Source organism: Rutilus rutilus (assembly GCF_951802725.1).
Source record: "Rutilus rutilus genome assembly, chromosome: 13".
In the NCBI taxonomy this organism is placed as follows: Eukaryota; Metazoa; Chordata; class Actinopteri; order Cypriniformes; family Leuciscidae; genus Rutilus; species Rutilus rutilus.
In genome coordinates, this window is record NC_140218.1 from 1,865,587 (window position 1) to 1,885,586 (window position 20,000).

Sequence of the window (20,000 nt, forward strand, 5' to 3'; positions counted from 1 at the left end):
AAAAGTGCATCTGTCCATCATAAAAGTGCATCTATCCATCATAAGTGCATCTGTCCATCATAAAAGTGCATCTGTCCATCATAAGTGCATCTATCCATCATAAAAGTGCATCTGTCTATCATAAGTGCATCTATCCATCATAAAAGTGCATCTGTCCATCATAAAAGTGCATCTATCCATCATAAGTGCATCTGTCCATCATAAAAGTGCATCTGTCTATCATAAAAGTGCATCTGTCCATCATAAAAGTGCATCTATCCATCATAAGTGCATCTGTCCATCATAAAAGTGCATCTGTCCATCATAAGTGCATCTATCCATCATAAAAGTGCATCTGTCCATCATAAAAGTGCATCTATCCATCATAAAAGTGCATCTGTCCATCATAAGTGCATCTATCCATCATAAAAGTGCATCTGTCCATCATAAAAGTGCATCTGTCCATCATAAAAGTGCATCTGTCCATCATAAGTGCTTCTATCCATCATAAAAGTGCATCTGTCCATCATAAAAGTGCATCTATCCATCATAAGTGCATCTGTCCATCATAAAAGTGCATCTGTCCATCATAAGTGCATCTATCCATCATAAAAGTGCATCTGTCCATCATAAAAGTGCTTCTATCCATCATAAAAGTGCATCTGTCTATCATAAGTGCTTCTATCCATCATAAGTGCATCTGTCCATCATAAAAGTGCATCTGTCTATCATAAGTGCATCTATCCATCATAAGTGCATCTGTCCATCATAAAAGTGCATCTGTCCATCATAAAAGTGCATCTATCCATTATAAAAGGGCATCTGTCCATCATAAAAGTGCATCTGTCCATCATAAAAGTGCATCTGTCCATCATAAAAGTGCATCTGTCCATCATAAAAGTGCATCTGTCCATCATAAGTGCTTCTATCCATCATAAAAGTGCATCTGTCTATCATAAGTGCTTCTATCCATCATAAAAGTGCATCTGTCCATCATAAAAGTGCATCTGTCTATCATAAGTGCATCTATCCATCATAAGTGCATCTGTCCATCATAAAAGTGCATCTGTCCATCATAAGTGCTTCTATCCATCATAAAAGTGCATCTGTCCATCATAAAAGTGCATCTGTCCATCATAAGTGCTTCTATCCATCATAAAAGTGCATCTGTCCATCATAAAAGTGCATCTGTCCATCATAAGTGCTTCTATCCATCATAAAAGTGCATCTGTCCATCATAAAAGTGCATCTGTCTATCATAAGTGCATCTATCCATCATAAGTGCATCTGTCCATCATAAAAGTGCATCTGTCCATCATAAAAGTGCATCTGTCCATCATAAGTGCATCTGTCCATCATAAAAGTGCATCTGTCCTTCATAAGTGCATCTATCCATCATAAAAGTGCATCTATCCATGATAAAAGTGCATCTGTCCATCATAAGTGCATCTATCCATCATAAAAGTGCACCTGTCCATCATAAAAGTGCATCTGTCCTTCATAAGTGCATCTATCCATTATAAAAGTGCATCTGTCCTTCATAAGTGCATCTATCCATCATAAAAGTGCATCTATCCATGATAAAAGTGCATCTGTCCATCATAAAAGTGCATCTGTCCATCATAAGTGCATCTGTCCATCATAAAAGTGCATCTATCCATCATAAAAGTACATCTGTCCATCATAAAAGTGCATCTATCCATCATAAAAGTGCATCTGTCCATCATAAAAGTGCATCTATCCATCATAAGTGCATCTGTCCATCATAAAAGTGCATCTATCCATCATAAGTGCATCTGTCCATCATAAAAGTGCATCTGTCCATCATAAGTGCATCTGTCCATCATAAAAGTGCATCTATCCATCATAAAAGTACATCTGTCCATCATAAAAGTGCATCTATCCATCATAAGTGCATCTGTCCATCATAAAAGTGCATCTGTCCATCATAAGTGCATCTGTCCATCATAAAAGTGCATCTATCCATCATAAAAGTGCATCTATCCATCATAAAAGTGCATCTATCCATCATAAGTGCATCTGTCCATCATAAAAGTGCATCTATCCATCATAAAAGTATATCTATCATCATAAAAGTGCATCTATCCATGATACAACTGATTGTATTTGTCTGAAAGAAGAAGGTCATACACACCGAGGATGAGTTGAGGGAGAGTAAATCATGGGCTAATTTCATTTTTGGGAGAACTATCCCTTTAAGGGCTTTAGTGAGGGAAAGAATTACAATGACATGATGCATTGTGCAGTGGTGGAGGAAGTACTGAATCTCAGTACTTAAGTAAAAGTACAAATAACCAGAGACATATTTACTTTAGTAAAAGTAGAAGTACCACAATGAAAACCCTACTTAAGTAAAAAGTACCTGATTTTAAATGTACTTTAAGTATTAAAAGTACTTGCATAATTTATTCTCTTAATGTCATATTCTAATAATTAGGGCTGTAACAATATGCAATATGAATCCGAAATCGCTACACTCAGATCTACGAACCTGTGTCGCGGTGTGAGAAGGCAGAATCGCGACACACCCCTTTATTTGAAGTTAACATTATACAATACGTAGACCTACACCACAAAACTAGTTGAGGATAAATTATTTAATATTGGGCAATTCCAGCATTATAAACGGGACATTTGCAGTAAAAACTTGAAATATAAATTCTCAGAAAATGCATTTAATACATAGGCTATTGAAAAATATCAGTCTACACGTTTTATATTTAATATGAGGGAAATAGGCTAGTCTACACGTGTTACGGGACACAACAAATCTTTAACTTTTAGGTAGCAAAATATTTTTTAGTAATTCTGTGAATTAGACTGCGCAAACCAAAAGTAATACCCACCGGATGAAGAAGGGTTGGCTCTCCACAGAACATAAAATACTCATTTTAATTTATTTTTCGTGTTCCCATTTATGAGGAAAAAACAATGTAACGGACGTGAGCGCTCTGAAAGCGGCACTAAAAGACTGCTTTAAAACTTTCACAGAGACCTCAAGCAGAAAGCACAAAGCCTTTTTTTTAAAAGTGAATTTCGTTTTGTATTAATTGTATCTTAATTTTAATCAATGTTTCATCAACCAATTGCCTGGATTTAATAAATGAGAAGTAAATATAGTAGAAAATAGATAATCACGACACGGAGGCGCCGGCGTGTGAACTGGAGCTGGTCTCATAAATGAACCGAAACTCAGCGTAAGGTACCCTACTTCCCTCACAGACCTGATAAATATATCTTTAGACAGCTTTAAATGTGTACTTTTAAACAGAACAATTCAAAACGAAAGAAAACAGACTGCTCCGTATGAAATGCGCATTTCTCTCTGGCGTGTTCACTACTGCGAAGATCAACTTCATCTTTGCAGCCGACACAGAAAACACTTGTTTATTAATAAACAATTAAAATGTCTCCTTGCTATATTTTACATATTCATTACTTTTGCTGGTTCCTTGTGACAGCTTATGAACGCGTCAGCACCGAAAACATGGAGATTTTTTTCAATCCCTGTTTTGGCAGGGGGAAAGCTGATCAGAAAATGTAACGAAACGTTGTAGAAATTTAGTGGAGTAGAAAGTATAATAATTGCTGCAAAAAGTAACGAAGTAAAAGTCAAAAGTATGCACTACTGATTCTACTTAAGTAAAGTACAGATACGTGAAAAATGTACTTAAAGTAACAACATGTAGTTTTTCAACCTTCATAATATATTTCCAAGACCCTTGTGATGGTACATCGACTTACAATAGGTTGAATGAGACGTCTGCCAGAGCCTGACGGGGTCTGTATCGCTTTTACTGGCACTATGTAACTTCGGGGAGCGGGTAGTAACCAGAGCTCAAAAAGAACTACAAAATTCGACTGCTTTACGGCATACGTCACTTCCACCACCACAGGCCAACCAGCGCGTTTATTTTCGTGCGTGTGTTTTCGTCATGGCTGAAGCAGCAGCGAAACGCAAGAAGTCCAAGGTTTTGTCGGAGTAGAGTCGGAAGAGGAAAAGGGAGAGTGATAAACTGAAAGGCAGGACGAGGATCAATATTGGTCGAGCGTTTGCTCGCTGGCGTGAGCTTATCGTCAGACCGATGCTGACTTGGCCGTCATGCTGTTGAACTAGTAAGTACATTGCTTGCATGCTATCTTTAGTTTTTCTAATCTGTTGTCTGCCTGGCTACGTTACGGAAACTATCTGGTCCTCCATTTATCTTCATGAATCAGCTAACGTTAGTAGATGAGCGAATTATCAATCTGGTAGCTAGTAAACACTAACATGCTAGTTTTAGATGGTTAGGATGCTATCGCTATCATTCTCGTTCAGATTTGAGCATTGCAATCGACATGCAAATCGCAAATGTTTGAGTTAAAATGTTTAGTCTACTAAACATGTATAAATTATGAAAGGAGGAAGATTAATAATATTATCATTGCCCATATGAAAAAACCCTGCATGCTTACAGTAACAGCCCGTTCTCATCCCAAGTCGTCATATACTGACGCTTTCAAAATTTCTTCAATATCTGACGCACAAAGCACCCTTTAGCGTCCATATGAGACGCATAACCCTACCACAGACCTAAACCTACCCATAACCGAAGCGTCTCATATTGACGCTAAGGGTGCTTTGTGCGTAGGATATTGAAGAATGTTTGAAAGTGACGATTTAGGGATGAGAATGCGTTGACAGTAACCGTAAATCATTTTACGACAGCGGTAATGGACAATTCCGCTTCCAACCTGTAGGGCGACCGCAGAGGAAAAGTTCCATGTTGTTGCTTTAAGTAAAGTAACAAAGTATTTGTACTTCGTTACATTCCACCACTGGCATTGTGAACAACATAATCAAATTAAAAATGGAGAAATATAAAACTGCTCATTTACAAATGTTGATTATTCATATAAAACAATATATTTTTAGTTTAGCGCAAAATATGCATATCATTCGGAGTGATTCATGGGAGCGGGCGGAGCTAACGAGAGATTTTGGCTTGTTTCAACTCTGATTGGTGGAGTTTTCTGCACAGCATCATGGGTAATGTAGTTCTTCACCACGAATTCTGCTGTTAAACACGGTTGATTAAAAACTAAGTTGAAGTAATGTGAGCAAATACCCTCGATTAACGACCTCGTAGCTCACAGTTTAGAAGTTATCGTTAAAAATCTATTTCAAAATCAAATGTTGTATATTTGAACCCTTTAAGCTTGTGTACTGAGGAGTGCAGGGATGGAACGAGGGAACGTTTGTCTGTTTTCATGACCTTTGACCCCGAATCCCAGCCTCAAAACGTTCCGTCCATCAGTCCATTAGTGTGTCGTCCTGGATCTCTGCGTTTATTTATCAGAACTCTGTGTGTGTGTGTGTGTGTGTGTGTGTGTGTGTGTGTGTGTGTGTGTGTGTGTGTGTGTGTGTGTGTGTTTAAAGCGCTTCATTTCCTCTGTCTGCGTCAGTGAGATGGAGAGGTGCGATTGAATGACCCAAACCATCACACACACACACACACACACACACACACACACACACACACACACACACACACACAGGACGTGAGCCAGATCGAACCCCTGTCCAGTGGTGTGTTTGTTGAGTCTCCGTTGTTGAAAATACATTCCTGCGAGACCTTGTTAATATTTATGGCTAATCGCTCGCTCACACACACACACACACACACACACACACACACACACACACACACACACACTCGCCGTGGGTCATGCTCGGGTTGTGCTCGTCTCCGGGGTGTTCGAGTGTCTGGGAACAATGTTGTTTTTTCCTCCTGTTTGTGTTCGTTTCAAATGTGTGTGTTTCTACAAGCTCTTATAATCTCACCAGTGCCGGCAGCCAATCAGGACGCAGCGTTGTGTTATCCTGGGGTTATGAGGTCATGATCGGAATATATTTCTGTGTTTGTGTGAGTGTGTGTGTGTGTGTGTGTGTGTGTGTGAGGGTGAGTGAGTGTGTGTGTGTGTGTGTGTGTGTGTGTGTGTGTGTGTGTGTGTGTGTGAGGGTGAGTGTGTGTGTAAGTGTGTGTGTGTGTGTGTGTGTGTGTGTGTGTGTGTGTGTCAAGTCAAGTCAAGTATATTTGTATAGCGCTTTTCACAATACAGATTGTATCAAAGCAGCTTCACAGTGTGTGTGGGTGTGTGTGTGGGTGTGTGTGAGTGAGTGTGTGTGTGTGTGAGTGAGTGAGTGAGTGAGTGTGTGTTTTTGTGAGTGTGAGTGTGTGTGTGTGTGTGAGTGTGTGTGTGTGTGTGAGTGAGTGAGTGTGTGTGTGTGTGTGTGTGTGTGTGTGTGTGTGTGTGTGTGTGTGTGTGTGTGTGTGTGTGTGTGTGTGTGTGTGTGTGTGTGTGTGTGTGTGTGTGTGTGTGTGTGAGGATTTATCAGTCGTGTTACAGCAGTTAATCGCTTCATCGGTTTACACGTAGTTTGGAATTCTGGGAAATGGGATGTTTAATGGCTCTTTACCTGTATCCATGGCAACAGAACCTTGTTTGGAATCCGCTGACTATATTTGAATTTAATTCCTGAGCTAATTTGGCGGGAAAATCTGCAGAGTTCTACTAGCACACGATCTCCTCCAGTTGTTCTGTTTCTGACGGATATTTCGACTTCATTAGCAGTAATTACACAAACGTCCTTCAGCTCTGGACATGTGAAACACAGTAAAGTCTCTAAAACTCCCAGAACTGCAGTGGAGTAACGCAGATATTGTGTGATAGACGAGCTTTCACGGTTCAGGTGTTCGTTCAGGCTTCTGTCTCTGTGTTGCTGATTCCGGTAAAGAGAGAGGAGAGAGAGCAGCACATGTGAGTGTCTCTTTACCGCAGGAATCCCAGGGCCTGTAATGAAGCTCATTCCTCAGAGCTGTTGAAGTCGAACAAAGCTTCCCTGCGGACACCGAATCCGGGAGAAATGATCCCGACTCTTGCTGGGAATGAGGGACATCATCCTGGGGGGTCCGTGTGCATTCAGAATTCCCTGGAAAATTCCAGCTCCGTGTTTTTCCGTGAGCTCCTGGGAGGAGGGATGAGTTCAGGAACACTGGATCTGTTCCACTCACACATTCCTCACGTTACTGAAGCTCAGTGTGTGTCAGGGTGTTTGAAGGGGTTTGCGTCCTGGATTCTGTTTATTTTATTTTTTTTACTTCACCTTTTGGTATGAATTTTTCTTCTTTTACTGTTATTTATATATATATATATTTATAAATGCATATAAGCATTAAAAATTTATTCTTTTAATCATTTTTTTCTTTTTGACCACCTTTTGGTGTGGATTTGTCTTCTTTTACTATTACTAAATATACATATATATACTTGTTTCAGTATTTATTTATTTATTTTTATACTTTTTGACCATCTTTTGTTCTGATTTTATCTTTTTATTGTTTTATTTTGTATTTTACATTATTCTTTTTTATTTCAACTTTTGAAATCAAATTAAACAATTAAATACAATTAAAAATCAAAAAGAATAATGTAAAATACAAAAGAAAATAATAAAAAAATAATACAAAAATAAGATAAAATCAATATACAGTAAATATACATATATAAATAATATTAAACATATTTTAAAAAATTATATAAAAAATAATAGTAAAAGAAGAAAATTTCAAACCAAAAGGTGGTCAGAAAGAATAAAATGAACAAAATAATGATTTTTAATGCTAATGTAAAATACAAAATAAAACAATGTGTAATACTAAAAATAAAAGATAAAAAAAGATAAAAATAATAAAAGATAAAATCAGAACAAAAGATGGTCAAAAAGTATAAAAAAATAAAGAAAAAAATAATAATACTGAAACAAATATGACTATATATATATATATATATATTCATTTAATTTCATTTCATTTATTATACAGGAAAATTTAAAAGCAACAATTAAGTTACAATAAACGGGCCTGACTCAGTTTAAAAACTGGTTTACAGCAGGTTCCTGTTCTGCAGCAACATAGAACAATGATCACAATTTCGGCACATTTAAACAAAACATTATAACTAATTAAACAAATACAGACAAATACAACATTATACAGACAAATACAACATTATACAGACAAATACAACATTATACAGACAAATACAACATTCAACATGAATGTTGATAGTAATAGTAAAAGAAGGGAAAATCTTTCTAAAAGAAGAAAAATCCACACCAAAAGGTGGTCAAAAAGAATATAATGATTAAAAGAATAATTTTTTATATGCTTTAATGGATTTATAAATATATATATAAATAATAGTAAAAGAAGAAAATTTTCCAAAAAAAAAAATATTTTTCTTCTTTTACTATTACTTTTTATATAATGTTTTAAAATATTTTTATTTTTAGTATTATATATTTTTTTATTCATATTTTTGTTCTGATTTTATCTTGTATTATTTTTAGTATCATAATTATTATTTTTCTTTTGGTGTGAAGCTGTGTGGAGTTCAGTTGAGGTTTACAGGCAGTAACTGTAGTCCTGAGGTGTTGATGTTCCTCGAGAGCGAGTGTGTGTGTGTGTGTGTGTGTGTGTGTGTGTGTGTGTGTGTGTGTGTGTGTGTGTGTGTGTGTGTGTGTGTGTGTGTGTGTGTGTGTGTGTGTGTGTGTGTGTGTGTGTGTGTGTGTGTGTGTGTGTGTGTGTGTGTGTGTGTGTGTGTGTGTGTGTGTGTGTGTGTGTGTCGTCATATCCCGATAGAGCTGATCTGAGACTCACTGGGTTTTTCTATGATGGTCTAGCCGTTACTGTCCTGAGGTGTTGATGTTCCTCGAGAGCGTGTGTGTGTGTGTGTGTGTGTGTGTGTGTGTGTCGTCATATCCCGATAGAGCTGATCTGAGACTCACTGGGTTTTTCTATGATGGTCTAGCCGTTACTGTCCTGAGGTGTTGATGTTCCTCGAGAGCGTGTGTGTGTGTGTGTGTGTGTGTGTGTGTGTGTGTGTGTGTGTGTGTGTGTGTGTCGTCATATCCCGATAGAGCTGATCTGAGACTCACTGGGTTTTTCTATGATGGTCTAGCCGTTACTGTAGTCCTGAGGTGTTGATGTTCCTCGAGAGCGTGTGTGTGTGTGTGTGTGTGTGTGTGTGTGTGTGTGTGTGTGTGTGTGTGTGTGTCGTCATATCCCGATAGAGCTGATCTGAGACTCACTGGGTTTTTCTATGATGGTCTAGCCGTTACTGTCCTGAGGTGTTGATGTTCCTCGAGAGCGTGTGTGTGTGTGTGTGTGTGTGTGTGTGTGTGTGTGTGTGTGTGTGTGTGTGTGTCGTCATATCCCGATAGAGCTGATCTGAGACTCACTGGGTTTTTCTATGATGGTCTAGCCGTTACTGTAGTCCTGAGGTGTTGATGTTCCTCGAGAGCGTGTGTGTGTGTGTGTGTGTGTGTGTGTGTGTGTGTGTGTGTGTGTGTGTGTGTGTGTGTGTGTCGTCATATCCCGATAGAGCTGATCTGAGACTCACTGGGTTTTTCTATGATGGTCTAGCCGTTACTGTAGGCCTGAGGTGTTGATGTTCCTCGAGAGCGAGTGTGTGTGTGTGTGTGTGTGTGTGTCTGCGTGTGTGTGTGTGTGTGTGTGTGTGTGAGTGATGTCAGATCCCGATAAAGCTGATCTGAGACTCACTGGGTTTTTCAATGATGGTCTAGCCGTTACTGTAGGCCTGATCCGCCGAGATCCTGTTCTCCTCACATTAGAGGTCGACATCCCAGCGTCTGGAATGGCAGGAATGTGTCAGGATCTCATCCCGGTCGGAGTCGAGGGCCAGCGCTGATCCATGCGGGATTGATCGAGCGTGTCGGGACAAAATAAGAGACAGACAGAGTAAATGAAAGATCGGTCAAATGTATTTCTTTATTTCAATGAAATTAATGTTCTATATTTTAGTTCGATAATGTTTTTCTATTTTCTATTATGTATGTTTAGGGGATTTTATGATACAAAATTATATTTATAATACATTGATTCACTTTTTGAGCATAGACCTGAAAATTACATTTCCAACTTAAACTGTGGTAAATCTTGAATGCTTTAGAGCGACAGACTGAAGATTGATCTCTGTTCAAAGACGACACTTGGCAGATTATTGTTTAAAAAAGTGAACTTAAAAAAAGTTACAGAATTTTAAGTTTATTGTTATGAAAAATATAAAAAAATGTATATGATATATTTTCAAAAACATGTTTTACTCTAAAACTGTGAGAAAATCAAATCAATAAATCTAAACAAGTTGTGTTCAAAATTTTATCCCTTAAATCTCATATTTGATCACCAAAAGTACATATTTAAAGGTTTTTTCCTTGATAATAATGTCTTCATGCCTTAAAATATCTTGAATGTAACTCGACACCCTTGCCTCATTTAGTATGCGTGGCTCTATGAATATGCAAATGAGCCCCGCCTCCACTCACTCACTCAGCTCAGAGATCCACTGGTTGACGATCACACGTTGATCTGATTGGTTACAAGGTAGTTTGTGACGTCAGAAACACCAGCGATTTCAAAGTGTGTCTTTGAGACTGTCTTTGGTTCACTGCAGTTTTAAGGAGAAAATACTCAGCAATGGTGTCGACTTATGAACTTACACATGCTTTGTCTTAAAGCATATTAAAAACACCACATAGACACATAAACAACATTAAAAGCTGGATTTACACCACAGGGGGACTTAAAAATGACATTTTAAATATGAAGCTGAAACCGCCAGTAGGGGGCGGCAAAACACTTTTTGAGTGAGTCATTGAATCAGTTACTCGACCGTTTTGTTTCGTCAGTAATGAAACAGCTGTGTGTGTGTGTGTGTGTGTGTGTGTGTGTGAGTGTGAGTGTGAGTGTGTGTGTGAGTGAGTGTGTAAAAACTGTCTAAAAAATGTAAGTCTCTTAATATTAACTTCTTATTTATTGAACGCTTGTATAAAATCGTGCTCATATTTGTATAAAGCTCTCGTTATCTTGTAATATTGCAAACAAGATCTCATACAAGTACTTTTTTTTTTTCCAATCATATCTTGAATTTTGTGGCCATTTGTATTAATTTTAGTGACATTTTGTGACTCAATCCCTCGTTGATTTCTGACCCGGCACAAAATAAATCAATTAAGAAATAAGTTATTGATGTTTTACACTCACCCACAGTCATGATGTTCAGAAGTAACTCAGACAGTGATTGAGTGATTGCTGGTACTCGTAGATGTTAAAAGTTCAATGTGAAAGCATTATATTCAATAACTGCAGCTTTAAATCTGTGGAATGATGGGAATTATTGGCAATATGGTTCCATTAGTTAATTCATTAGTAAACATTAACTAAGATTAATGGAAGTATTTTCCATTGTTAGTTCATGTTCATTTCCACATTTAAAGCGTTTCATGTTGACGTGTGAAGACAAACACGAGCCGTTACATTTGACCTCTGACCTTTGACCTCTGACCTTTGACCTCTTTACAAATTCCCTCAGATTTGAGAGGACGTTGTCATGGCGATGATGTGTGTTTGGGAAAATACCAAAAGATCATTAGAACAGGGATTCGTTAAAAGCGTCTTTTTGTATAAATTCATATTTATTTATAATTATGACATCTATATACAGAGAATAAGAAATACGTCTCATCTTGAAATCATGTCCAAACGTGTTTTTCCCTCTTTTTTATCTCTCTTGTTGAAAAGCATCAGTTAAAAGATTTACACTAATTAAAAGAGACATGAAGTTATGTTGTGTTAGTGATGCAACTCAAAATAAATCTTGTTGTTTTACATTTGCTCTGTGTTTGATGTGTGTGTTCATTAAGTGAAGTTAAAGCGGGTTATGGTTGCCGTGGCGACATACCTGGATGACCTCATGCTTGGCGACAGCAACGAGGGGAAGCGAACTGGTGACCTCATCGCTAGATATCGCCGTGGAAACACTGATTCATCCTTTAAAAAAACAGACCCTCGAGAGCAGCTTAAACCGCCTGTAAACCACACACACACACACACACACACACACACACACTCTCTCTCTCACACTCTCTCTCACACACACACACACACACACTCTCTCTCACACACACACACACACACACACACTCTCTCTCACACACACACACACACACACACACACACACACACACACACACACACACACACACACACACACACACTCTCTCTCTCTCTCTCTCACACACACACACACACACACACACACTCTCTCTCACACACACACACACACACACACACACACACACTGTCACTTCCTCTCCATCTTTTCTCCTCATAAAAGGTTTTACATGTTTCCTTCAGCATGACATCATCACCCCTGGCCCCTTCTGATGATGTCATCGACTGGTTCTGGCACTGTCCGAGATATCCGTGTGTTTATGGTCCGGCCGACTCGGGTTTACAGCCGCATTCATACTGTTATGAGGAAAGAATTCAGTTTGATTTTTACACCACTGTGATGTTTTACTATTAGATCAGGGAAGCTACTCAGATCGTTATTTCACGTTCATTTTATTTTAAATGTGTTACAATATTGTGTTACTCGCTAAAAACGGTAACTAATAGGTATCTGGTGTCTACCAGTGACATTTACAGAATTGCAGGATAAACACGTACAGTCAAACCAAAAATGATTCAGACACCAGATATAATTTTTGATATTTTTTCACTAGTGTGATCAGGACACTATAGCTCATTAATGTGAGTGAGGAGAGCGAAATAAAGTAAACTGTGACATATTACACCCAAAAAAATTCTATTAAAACCAGTCAAATTTATACAAATTTGGGACCAAAAATGATTGGGACACTTTGAGCTGATCATGTTTTGCTGAAGTGTGTTTTCTTTAATTGCTAATGCTCTTTTTACACACAGACTGAACACAATGAAGCATTGCTTGGTGATTGGTTGAGCTAAACTGGTATTATCTAATTGTGTAGTTAAATTTAACAGCTGACAGATATTCAACATAATTCATGTGTGAGACTAGCCTGACTACGTCAGACTTCGTACTTCCGCTCAATTTCAGTTCGCTTCTGTACTCAGTCTGAGATATCGACCGTTTTCTTCCTCAAATCCTCATTAATTCTGACCCTGGATCTTGGACGGGATCGGGAGCATGTTGTCATTCAGAGAAACTCAATCCAGATCTCTCACTCTCTCTCTCTGTGTGTCTCTCTCTCTCTCTCTAAACACATACATGATGTTTTACCACCAAGTGTCAGATTGCCGAAGGCTCTCGTCTCAAACTTACGGTCTGATTGGCTTTAAAAAAAGACCTGGATGTAGTTCAGTGGTGATGTCATATACTGGGTTTCTATAGCGTTGATATATATAGGTGAAAGAGTGTCCTGTGCAGTTGCCAGGGTGTTGCTATGTGGTTGCTAAGGTGTTCTGAGTGGTATATACTGTTCTTGCTATACAGTTGCTAAGATGTTCTGGGTAGTTTCTAAGGTGTTGCTATATAGTGTTCTGGGCAGTTGCCAGGGTGTTGCTATACAGTTGCTAAGATGTTCTGGGTATTTTCTAAGGTATTGCTATATAGTTAAAAGAGTATTCTGGGCAGTTGCCAGGGTGTTGCTTATGTGGTTGCCAAGGTGTTCTGAGTGCAATATACATTGTTGCTATACAGTTGCTAAGATGTACTGGGTAGTTTCTAAGGTGTTGCTATATAATTGAAAGTGTTCTGGGCAGTTGCCAGGGTGTTGCTTATGTGGTTGCTAAGGTGTTCTGAACACCTTAACTTTTCTTGCTATAGAGTTATTGCTGTACTCATACTTTTCTCGCTATACAGTGCCTAGTGTGTTCTGGGTAGTTTCTATGGTGTTGCTATATAGTTGAAAGTGTATTCTGGGTAGTTGCCAGGGTGTTGCTATATGGTTGCTAAGGTGTACTGAGTTGTAAATCCTTTTTTACACAGTTGCTAGGGTGTTCTAGGTAGTTTCTAGTGTGTTGCAATGTGGTTTGCTAAGTGTTCTGAGTTGTATACACTTTTCTTGCTATACAGTTGTTAGGCTGTTCTTGGGTGTTGCTATATGGGTGTTAAGGTTTTCAGAATGGGAAATACTTTGTTGCTATACAGTTGCTAGGGTGTTCTATGTGGTTGCTAGGGAGTTTCGGTGCAGTTACTATGACATTTCGAGTGGTTGCTATGCAGTTGCTGGGCTTTTCTGAGATGGGGCGCAACTGCGTCTTTTGTTTTGCTGGTTTAGTTTAAGAAGTGTCTGCTTAATGAGTGATTATAAATGTATTTCTGTTTCAGACGGAGGCCGTGAAAGATGCGTTGACGAAGCTCGGCCTGAATATCGTCGAGATGACTGATGAATCGGCCACTCTGGACGGAGGAGATGTCCTGTTCACAGGTATCAGTTCAGTCTATACCTTTCATTTTTTTAATACAAATTCATGTGTGTGCTGATAATCTGCATAATCAGTTTTCCTAAAATCTGAGGCTGTGAATCCTCTTCTGACGGTGAGGAAATGTTTCTCCGTCTAATGTACATTCCCAGCAAGCAGTTTTGCGTTTAAAAGACGTCTAATAGCCCAGACGTCTAGGCTAAAACAAGGCAAAATTTGGGCTGTCAGTGAAAATGTAATAGACGTGTAACACCGTGTGCTAACTACACGCGCCGCGCGAAAAAGGTTCTTCCCCATGTTAATCAGAGTGTTTGTCCTAACCAGCCGCGACGGCGACACGCGACGACTCTATTTTAGACTCTATTTTATTCACAGAGTGTGGAGATGATAATCTCAGGTGCTGTTTATGTGCTTTATTTAATGTTAAAAGCGTGTCATGTGACTCTGAATATCATTTAGTGCTCCAGCTTTGTGGCTGTAAAAGCAACAGTGGATAATTCACCTCAGATCTTGAAATTAAACAAATGGAAACAAGAACGTTCAAACTATGAACAAACAAGTGTATTCTGTGACAAAGATTGTTTTAGTAACTCAGTAGCCTATGTATTTTTAATAATGTTTAAATGGTGTAATATTTGTGAATTTGATTATGTTGCGACTTATCCATTATCTTGCGATTGCCGTCAAGATTACTCTCTGGTGCCGCGAGACTCCGCCCACACGCTGTTCTGATTGGCTGACTCCACCCACACACTGTTCTGATTGGCTGACTCCGCCCACACGCTGTTCTGATTGGCTGACTCCGCCCACACGCTGTTCTGATTGGCTGACTCCACCCACACACTGTTCTGATTGGCTGACTCCGCCCACACACTGTTCTGATAGGCTGACTCCGCCCACACGCTGTTCTGATTGGCTGACTCTGCCCACACGCTGTTCTGATTGACTAGTCATCAATTAGATAAAGAAATGAAATGAGTGAAGAAATGAAACTAAACACCTTGTAATCACTGTTGACTTTGCTTACATGATGGAATATCACACATCTCGCAAGTTAATTTGGCAAAAACGACTAGGTTATTCTGGCTAGCAGTGTGTTCCTCATAGCCGGACTGTATCGGGTCTCTAGTTAACCTAGACGGAGAGATGACGGCTCTTGCTTCTGCTGTTCTCTATCGGTGAATGGAAACTGCAGTCGCACACCTAATTGAGTCTGGACTCGTTCCCGGCCAGAAACATTTCCTTCTGGCGTCGTGAAGCTCAACAATGTCCTGTGTGAAACGTTTAGTTGCTACTGTTCTGGACTCAAGCGTCACGTACCTCGGCTCACAGATCAGAAAACGTTTAAAAACAAGGTGATGAATAATTATACAGCTCAATATGAATAATTTGTGTGTGTCATATGTGAACTATTGTAATTATATCTGATATACACCTTTGTAATCATTTTGGCAATTGTCTTATGTAACTGTTTGTTTATTTTGTATGGATCAAATCCAGTGAGGAAAGTGACGCTCATTAAATAATTATGTATAAAGGCATAACAACGTTTTCGTTTTCTGTACAATAGAACATTATCTGTGAGGACCGAAATAGATTTTGGTTGAATTGAATTGAATTGATAAATGAAATTGAAACTGATCTGAGATCACTGTTTAACTGGAACATGAAGTCGTGTGACTGGAGAGTGTGTTTATACGGCCGGGCGTTGATCGAGCTTCTCACTGGCCTGAGATCAGACGTTCAGAGGCACTGATGTAGAGCTGAACCAGAGGAACTCTGACCTCTCACTGCATGTGTTTGCTCTCCTTCGATCAGTCCTAGTGTCTGTCAGCAGATCTTCTGTAAACGTGTGTGTTCTGCTGTTCAGGGAGAGAGTTCTTCGTGGGATTATCCAAGAGGACCAATCAGAGAGGAGCGGAGATCCTGGCCGACGCATTTAAGGTGAATCCATCCATCTATCTATCTATCTATCTATCTATCTATCTATCTATCTATCTATCTATCTATCGTTCTATCCATCCATCCATCCATCCATCCATCCATCCATCCATCCATCCATCCATCCATCCATCCATCCATCCATCCATCCATCCATCCATCCATCCATCCATCCATCCATCCATCCATCCATCCATCCATCCATCCATCCATCCATCCATCCATCCATCCATCCATCCATCCATCCATCCATCCATCCATCCATCCCATATTCAGACTCTCAGTATTCAGTGTGGGAGAATGTGTGTTTTCTGCAAAGTATGAATCATGTCAACGGTTGAACTCTGATTTCTGAATGAAAAGCTCGTTGTAAGAACAGAACATTCTTTTCTAATGTCAGATGCTTTTAACGTCACGATTTCATACCGATCTGCAAAGAGCTTGACGAAGCCCGCGGCTCCTCGCCGTTCTCACGCTCACGGTTTATGGAAACTTCACAAAGTCACCCGGCTCGCTAAAGTGAAAACAGAGATGCTCACAGTACAGCCGACAGATACTTTCTGCAGAAACATTCCCTTGTTCTCTCCTCAAGAATCCCTGAGTAAACGTTCTCCTCTTCCCAGAAGTCTGGAGCGCTTCACGTGTCTTTTTCCAATAAGCAAACAATGTTTTCCACTGTATTTACCAGCTGAGCTAATGTGGTTTATTTGGAGGACGCACATTTTTTTATTATGTTTTAATGAGTAAATGTTTTTCCAGTCAGAGCCAAAATGCTTTAGTGCTGATGTGTCCCGACTGGACCCTGTGTTGCAGGACTACGCCGTGTCCATGGTCCCGGTGCAGGGCTATCTCCATCTGAAGAGCTTCTGCAGTATGGTCGGGCCGGATCTCATTGCAATCGGCTCCAGCGAAGCCGCCCAGAAAGCCCTGAAGGTAAACACACCTGGATGTGTCCAAAACACGACAACTGATCTCAAATGCACAGCAAACGTGGACTCCAGTGGAGACTAAGCAGGGACGACGGATACGCTTGGTCAGAACATTGAATTAAAATGGTTCGACTTAAAGGCACACTTATCAAAAGTAGAATTTCGAGAATTAAATAATTGACAACATTGCAGTTGAAATACTGAACATTGAACACACACCCAATGCAGAGTCAGAAATAGGGCTGGGAATCTTAAATATATTCCAACTCTGGAATCGGATACTTGTTATAAAATTAAAATTAATTTCCTTTGTGAGCATTCAATATAACGTTAAACCATTTGAGTGAGAGACTCTGTTTCTGTGTTCGTGTGTATCAGTGTATTGGATCCGTGCAGCTCTTAAAGTGACAGCACTAATATTCCTGCTCTATAATAACACTATAATAACACTGATATTCCTGCTCTATAATAACACTAATATTAATATTCCTGCTCTATAATAACACTAATATTAATATTCCTGCTCTATAATAACACTAATATTAATATTCCTGCTCTATAATAACACTAATATTAATATTCCTGCTCTATAATAACACTAATATTCCTGCTCTATAATAACACTAATATTAATATTCCTGCTCTATAATAACACTAATATTAATATTCCTGCTCTACATACCTTATGCGCCAGAGAATTCAACCGATACCCAATCCTAGTCAGAAACAAACTTTTCCATTAAGGCCCAATATTTGCTCCCTGGAATTGACTTTGTAAGGGCAATTTTTATAATAACCTTATTAAATGTATCTGTGGTTTCTTTAACTCATGTCAGTAGTTCAGTCTTGAAACTTTATTTAAACATTTATCCCTTTATTCATCAGTTCCGATGCTAAAACACATTGGCCCTCATTTATCAAAAGTGCGTACACCAAATTTCCAGCGTACACCTGGCGTACACCCAAAACCACGGTGACTTTGAGATTTATCAATATGGGACGTTGGCGTACGGCACGCTCAAATCCTACGCCAGCTCACGAGGTGGTGTACGCACGTTTTGAGTGCGGGAATGCGCAGAAAAACAATTACTAACACCACAAAACGCACTGACAAACTAAAAGATATGATATATTATGACCCACTGTAAAAAAAACAACAACATAGTAATTATAAACTTCAGTGTTTATTTTTGTGCAACATGGACTTCAATGTTTAATTTGTGTGACTTTACCAAAGCATTTGAACTGTAGGCATATGTATTCCTTCAGTTGCGAGCCTGTGCGCTTTACCTGACGTTTCAAGCCTTGTTTATACTTTCGCCTGGCTCCGCAGCGCGAGTCTCCACAGACTGCGCGCGCAGCTCCCCAAACCGACGAGGCGTTTATACTCGACGCGCTCGCCGTTGTACTATTCTTTGAAACGATGGTTAGGCCAGGGTTAGGCCCGGCAGGTGTGCACGGACTGGGTTTAGTAATGAAAGGCTTTCAATGACCAAAAAAATCATTCAGACTGACAAAATAACAAAAATGACATTCTTCTTCTTTTAAATAATAATAATAATAATAATAATAATACAAATAATAATAATAACGACATTCTTCTTCTAAATAACAATAAGCGTCATTAATAATAAAAATCTAGAAATCAATTTTGTTTCTTTCCACTTCCCTGGTTTCGCTTTCTCTTTCTCAAAGACGTTTCTCTTCTTTGCCGTCTTCCGTGTGTCCATGGCGTAACATGAGGGCGTGGGGGGAGCGGAGACTTGAATATATAGGGGCGTGTTATTCTAATGACGCTCGTTTTCAGCCGCGGCATTTATCAAGGGCAGGTATTGCGTACACCTGGATTTCAGAGGTACGCACAGCTTCATAAATCAGGCGATGAGAGGAGTGTAAGCATAATCTTACGCCAATATATACGCCCGTTTCTACGCAAGAATGATAAATGAGGGCCATTCTCTCTAAAACACGCTTCTTCGGCGATCATCCATTATAAAACATTTACCGTACATTAAATTTTGACAACTACATGAATATATGAACTGAGTTCATGCAGAAATACGACGTTCGGTGAGCCGAGAGCGCACACACACTTCTAATGTGCGACTCCTGCGTCACTGTTATCATCTTTACCTTCATTACAATCGTCATCCATCAAAACAGCGACACTAGTTGCTTTTATAAGCCGATCAGATTTGGCTCTCCTTCTGACGTATGAAGAGGATCTTATTATAATATTACCGGCCCTTATTCTGCACGTTTACACACACGGCAAGCGCCGACAGAGACCAGTTCTAACGCAATGATAAAGATCCAGCAAAGCCTGAAACTGTTCTGTGGTTGAGCACAGACGAGCACTGAACACTATTGACCAGAACATGTCACCGCTGTCTTATAAACACCTCAGGAACTGTGGACACTTGTGGAGAAGTTCAACATGATGATGAGATGATCAATGTAACTCCACAACAACTACACAAATGTCTCCACTAACATTCAGAAACTCTTCCTGAGTCTCTCTGTAAGGCTGCACTCGCTACTGGTGATTCTGGGATTCTGGATGAGTGAGATTGGCCTGTTTTGTTATTGCCGGAGTTTCTGAAGCTTGTGTAAAGACTCCGCCCTCTTCTGAACGGAGGCGGAGCTAAAGCTGATTTGCATTTAAAGGGACACACACAAAAACAGTGTGTTTTTGCTCACACCCGAAAAGGGGCAAATTTGACAAACTATAATAAATGATCTGGTATTTTGAGCTGAAATTTCACAGACACATTCTGGGGACACCAGAGAATTATATTACATCTGGTGAAAAGGG

The 20,000-nt window shown here is 39.3% G+C and overlaps 1 protein-coding gene across 1 annotated transcript in view; it reads left to right on the forward strand.

Annotated features, from left to right (window-relative positions):
- The window catches only part of ddah1 (dimethylarginine dimethylaminohydrolase 1), a 77,244-nt gene that overhangs the window by 40,122 nt on the left and 17,122 nt on the right, over positions 1-20,000 (forward strand). The window contains exons 2-4 of the mRNA XM_084428567.1: positions 14,221-14,320; positions 16,186-16,259; positions 17,070-17,189. Of these exons, the coding sequence (XP_084284693.1) occupies positions 14,221-14,320; positions 16,186-16,259; positions 17,070-17,189 (294 nt within the window). The remainder of the gene's footprint in view (positions 1-14,220; positions 14,321-16,185; positions 16,260-17,069; positions 17,190-20,000) is intronic.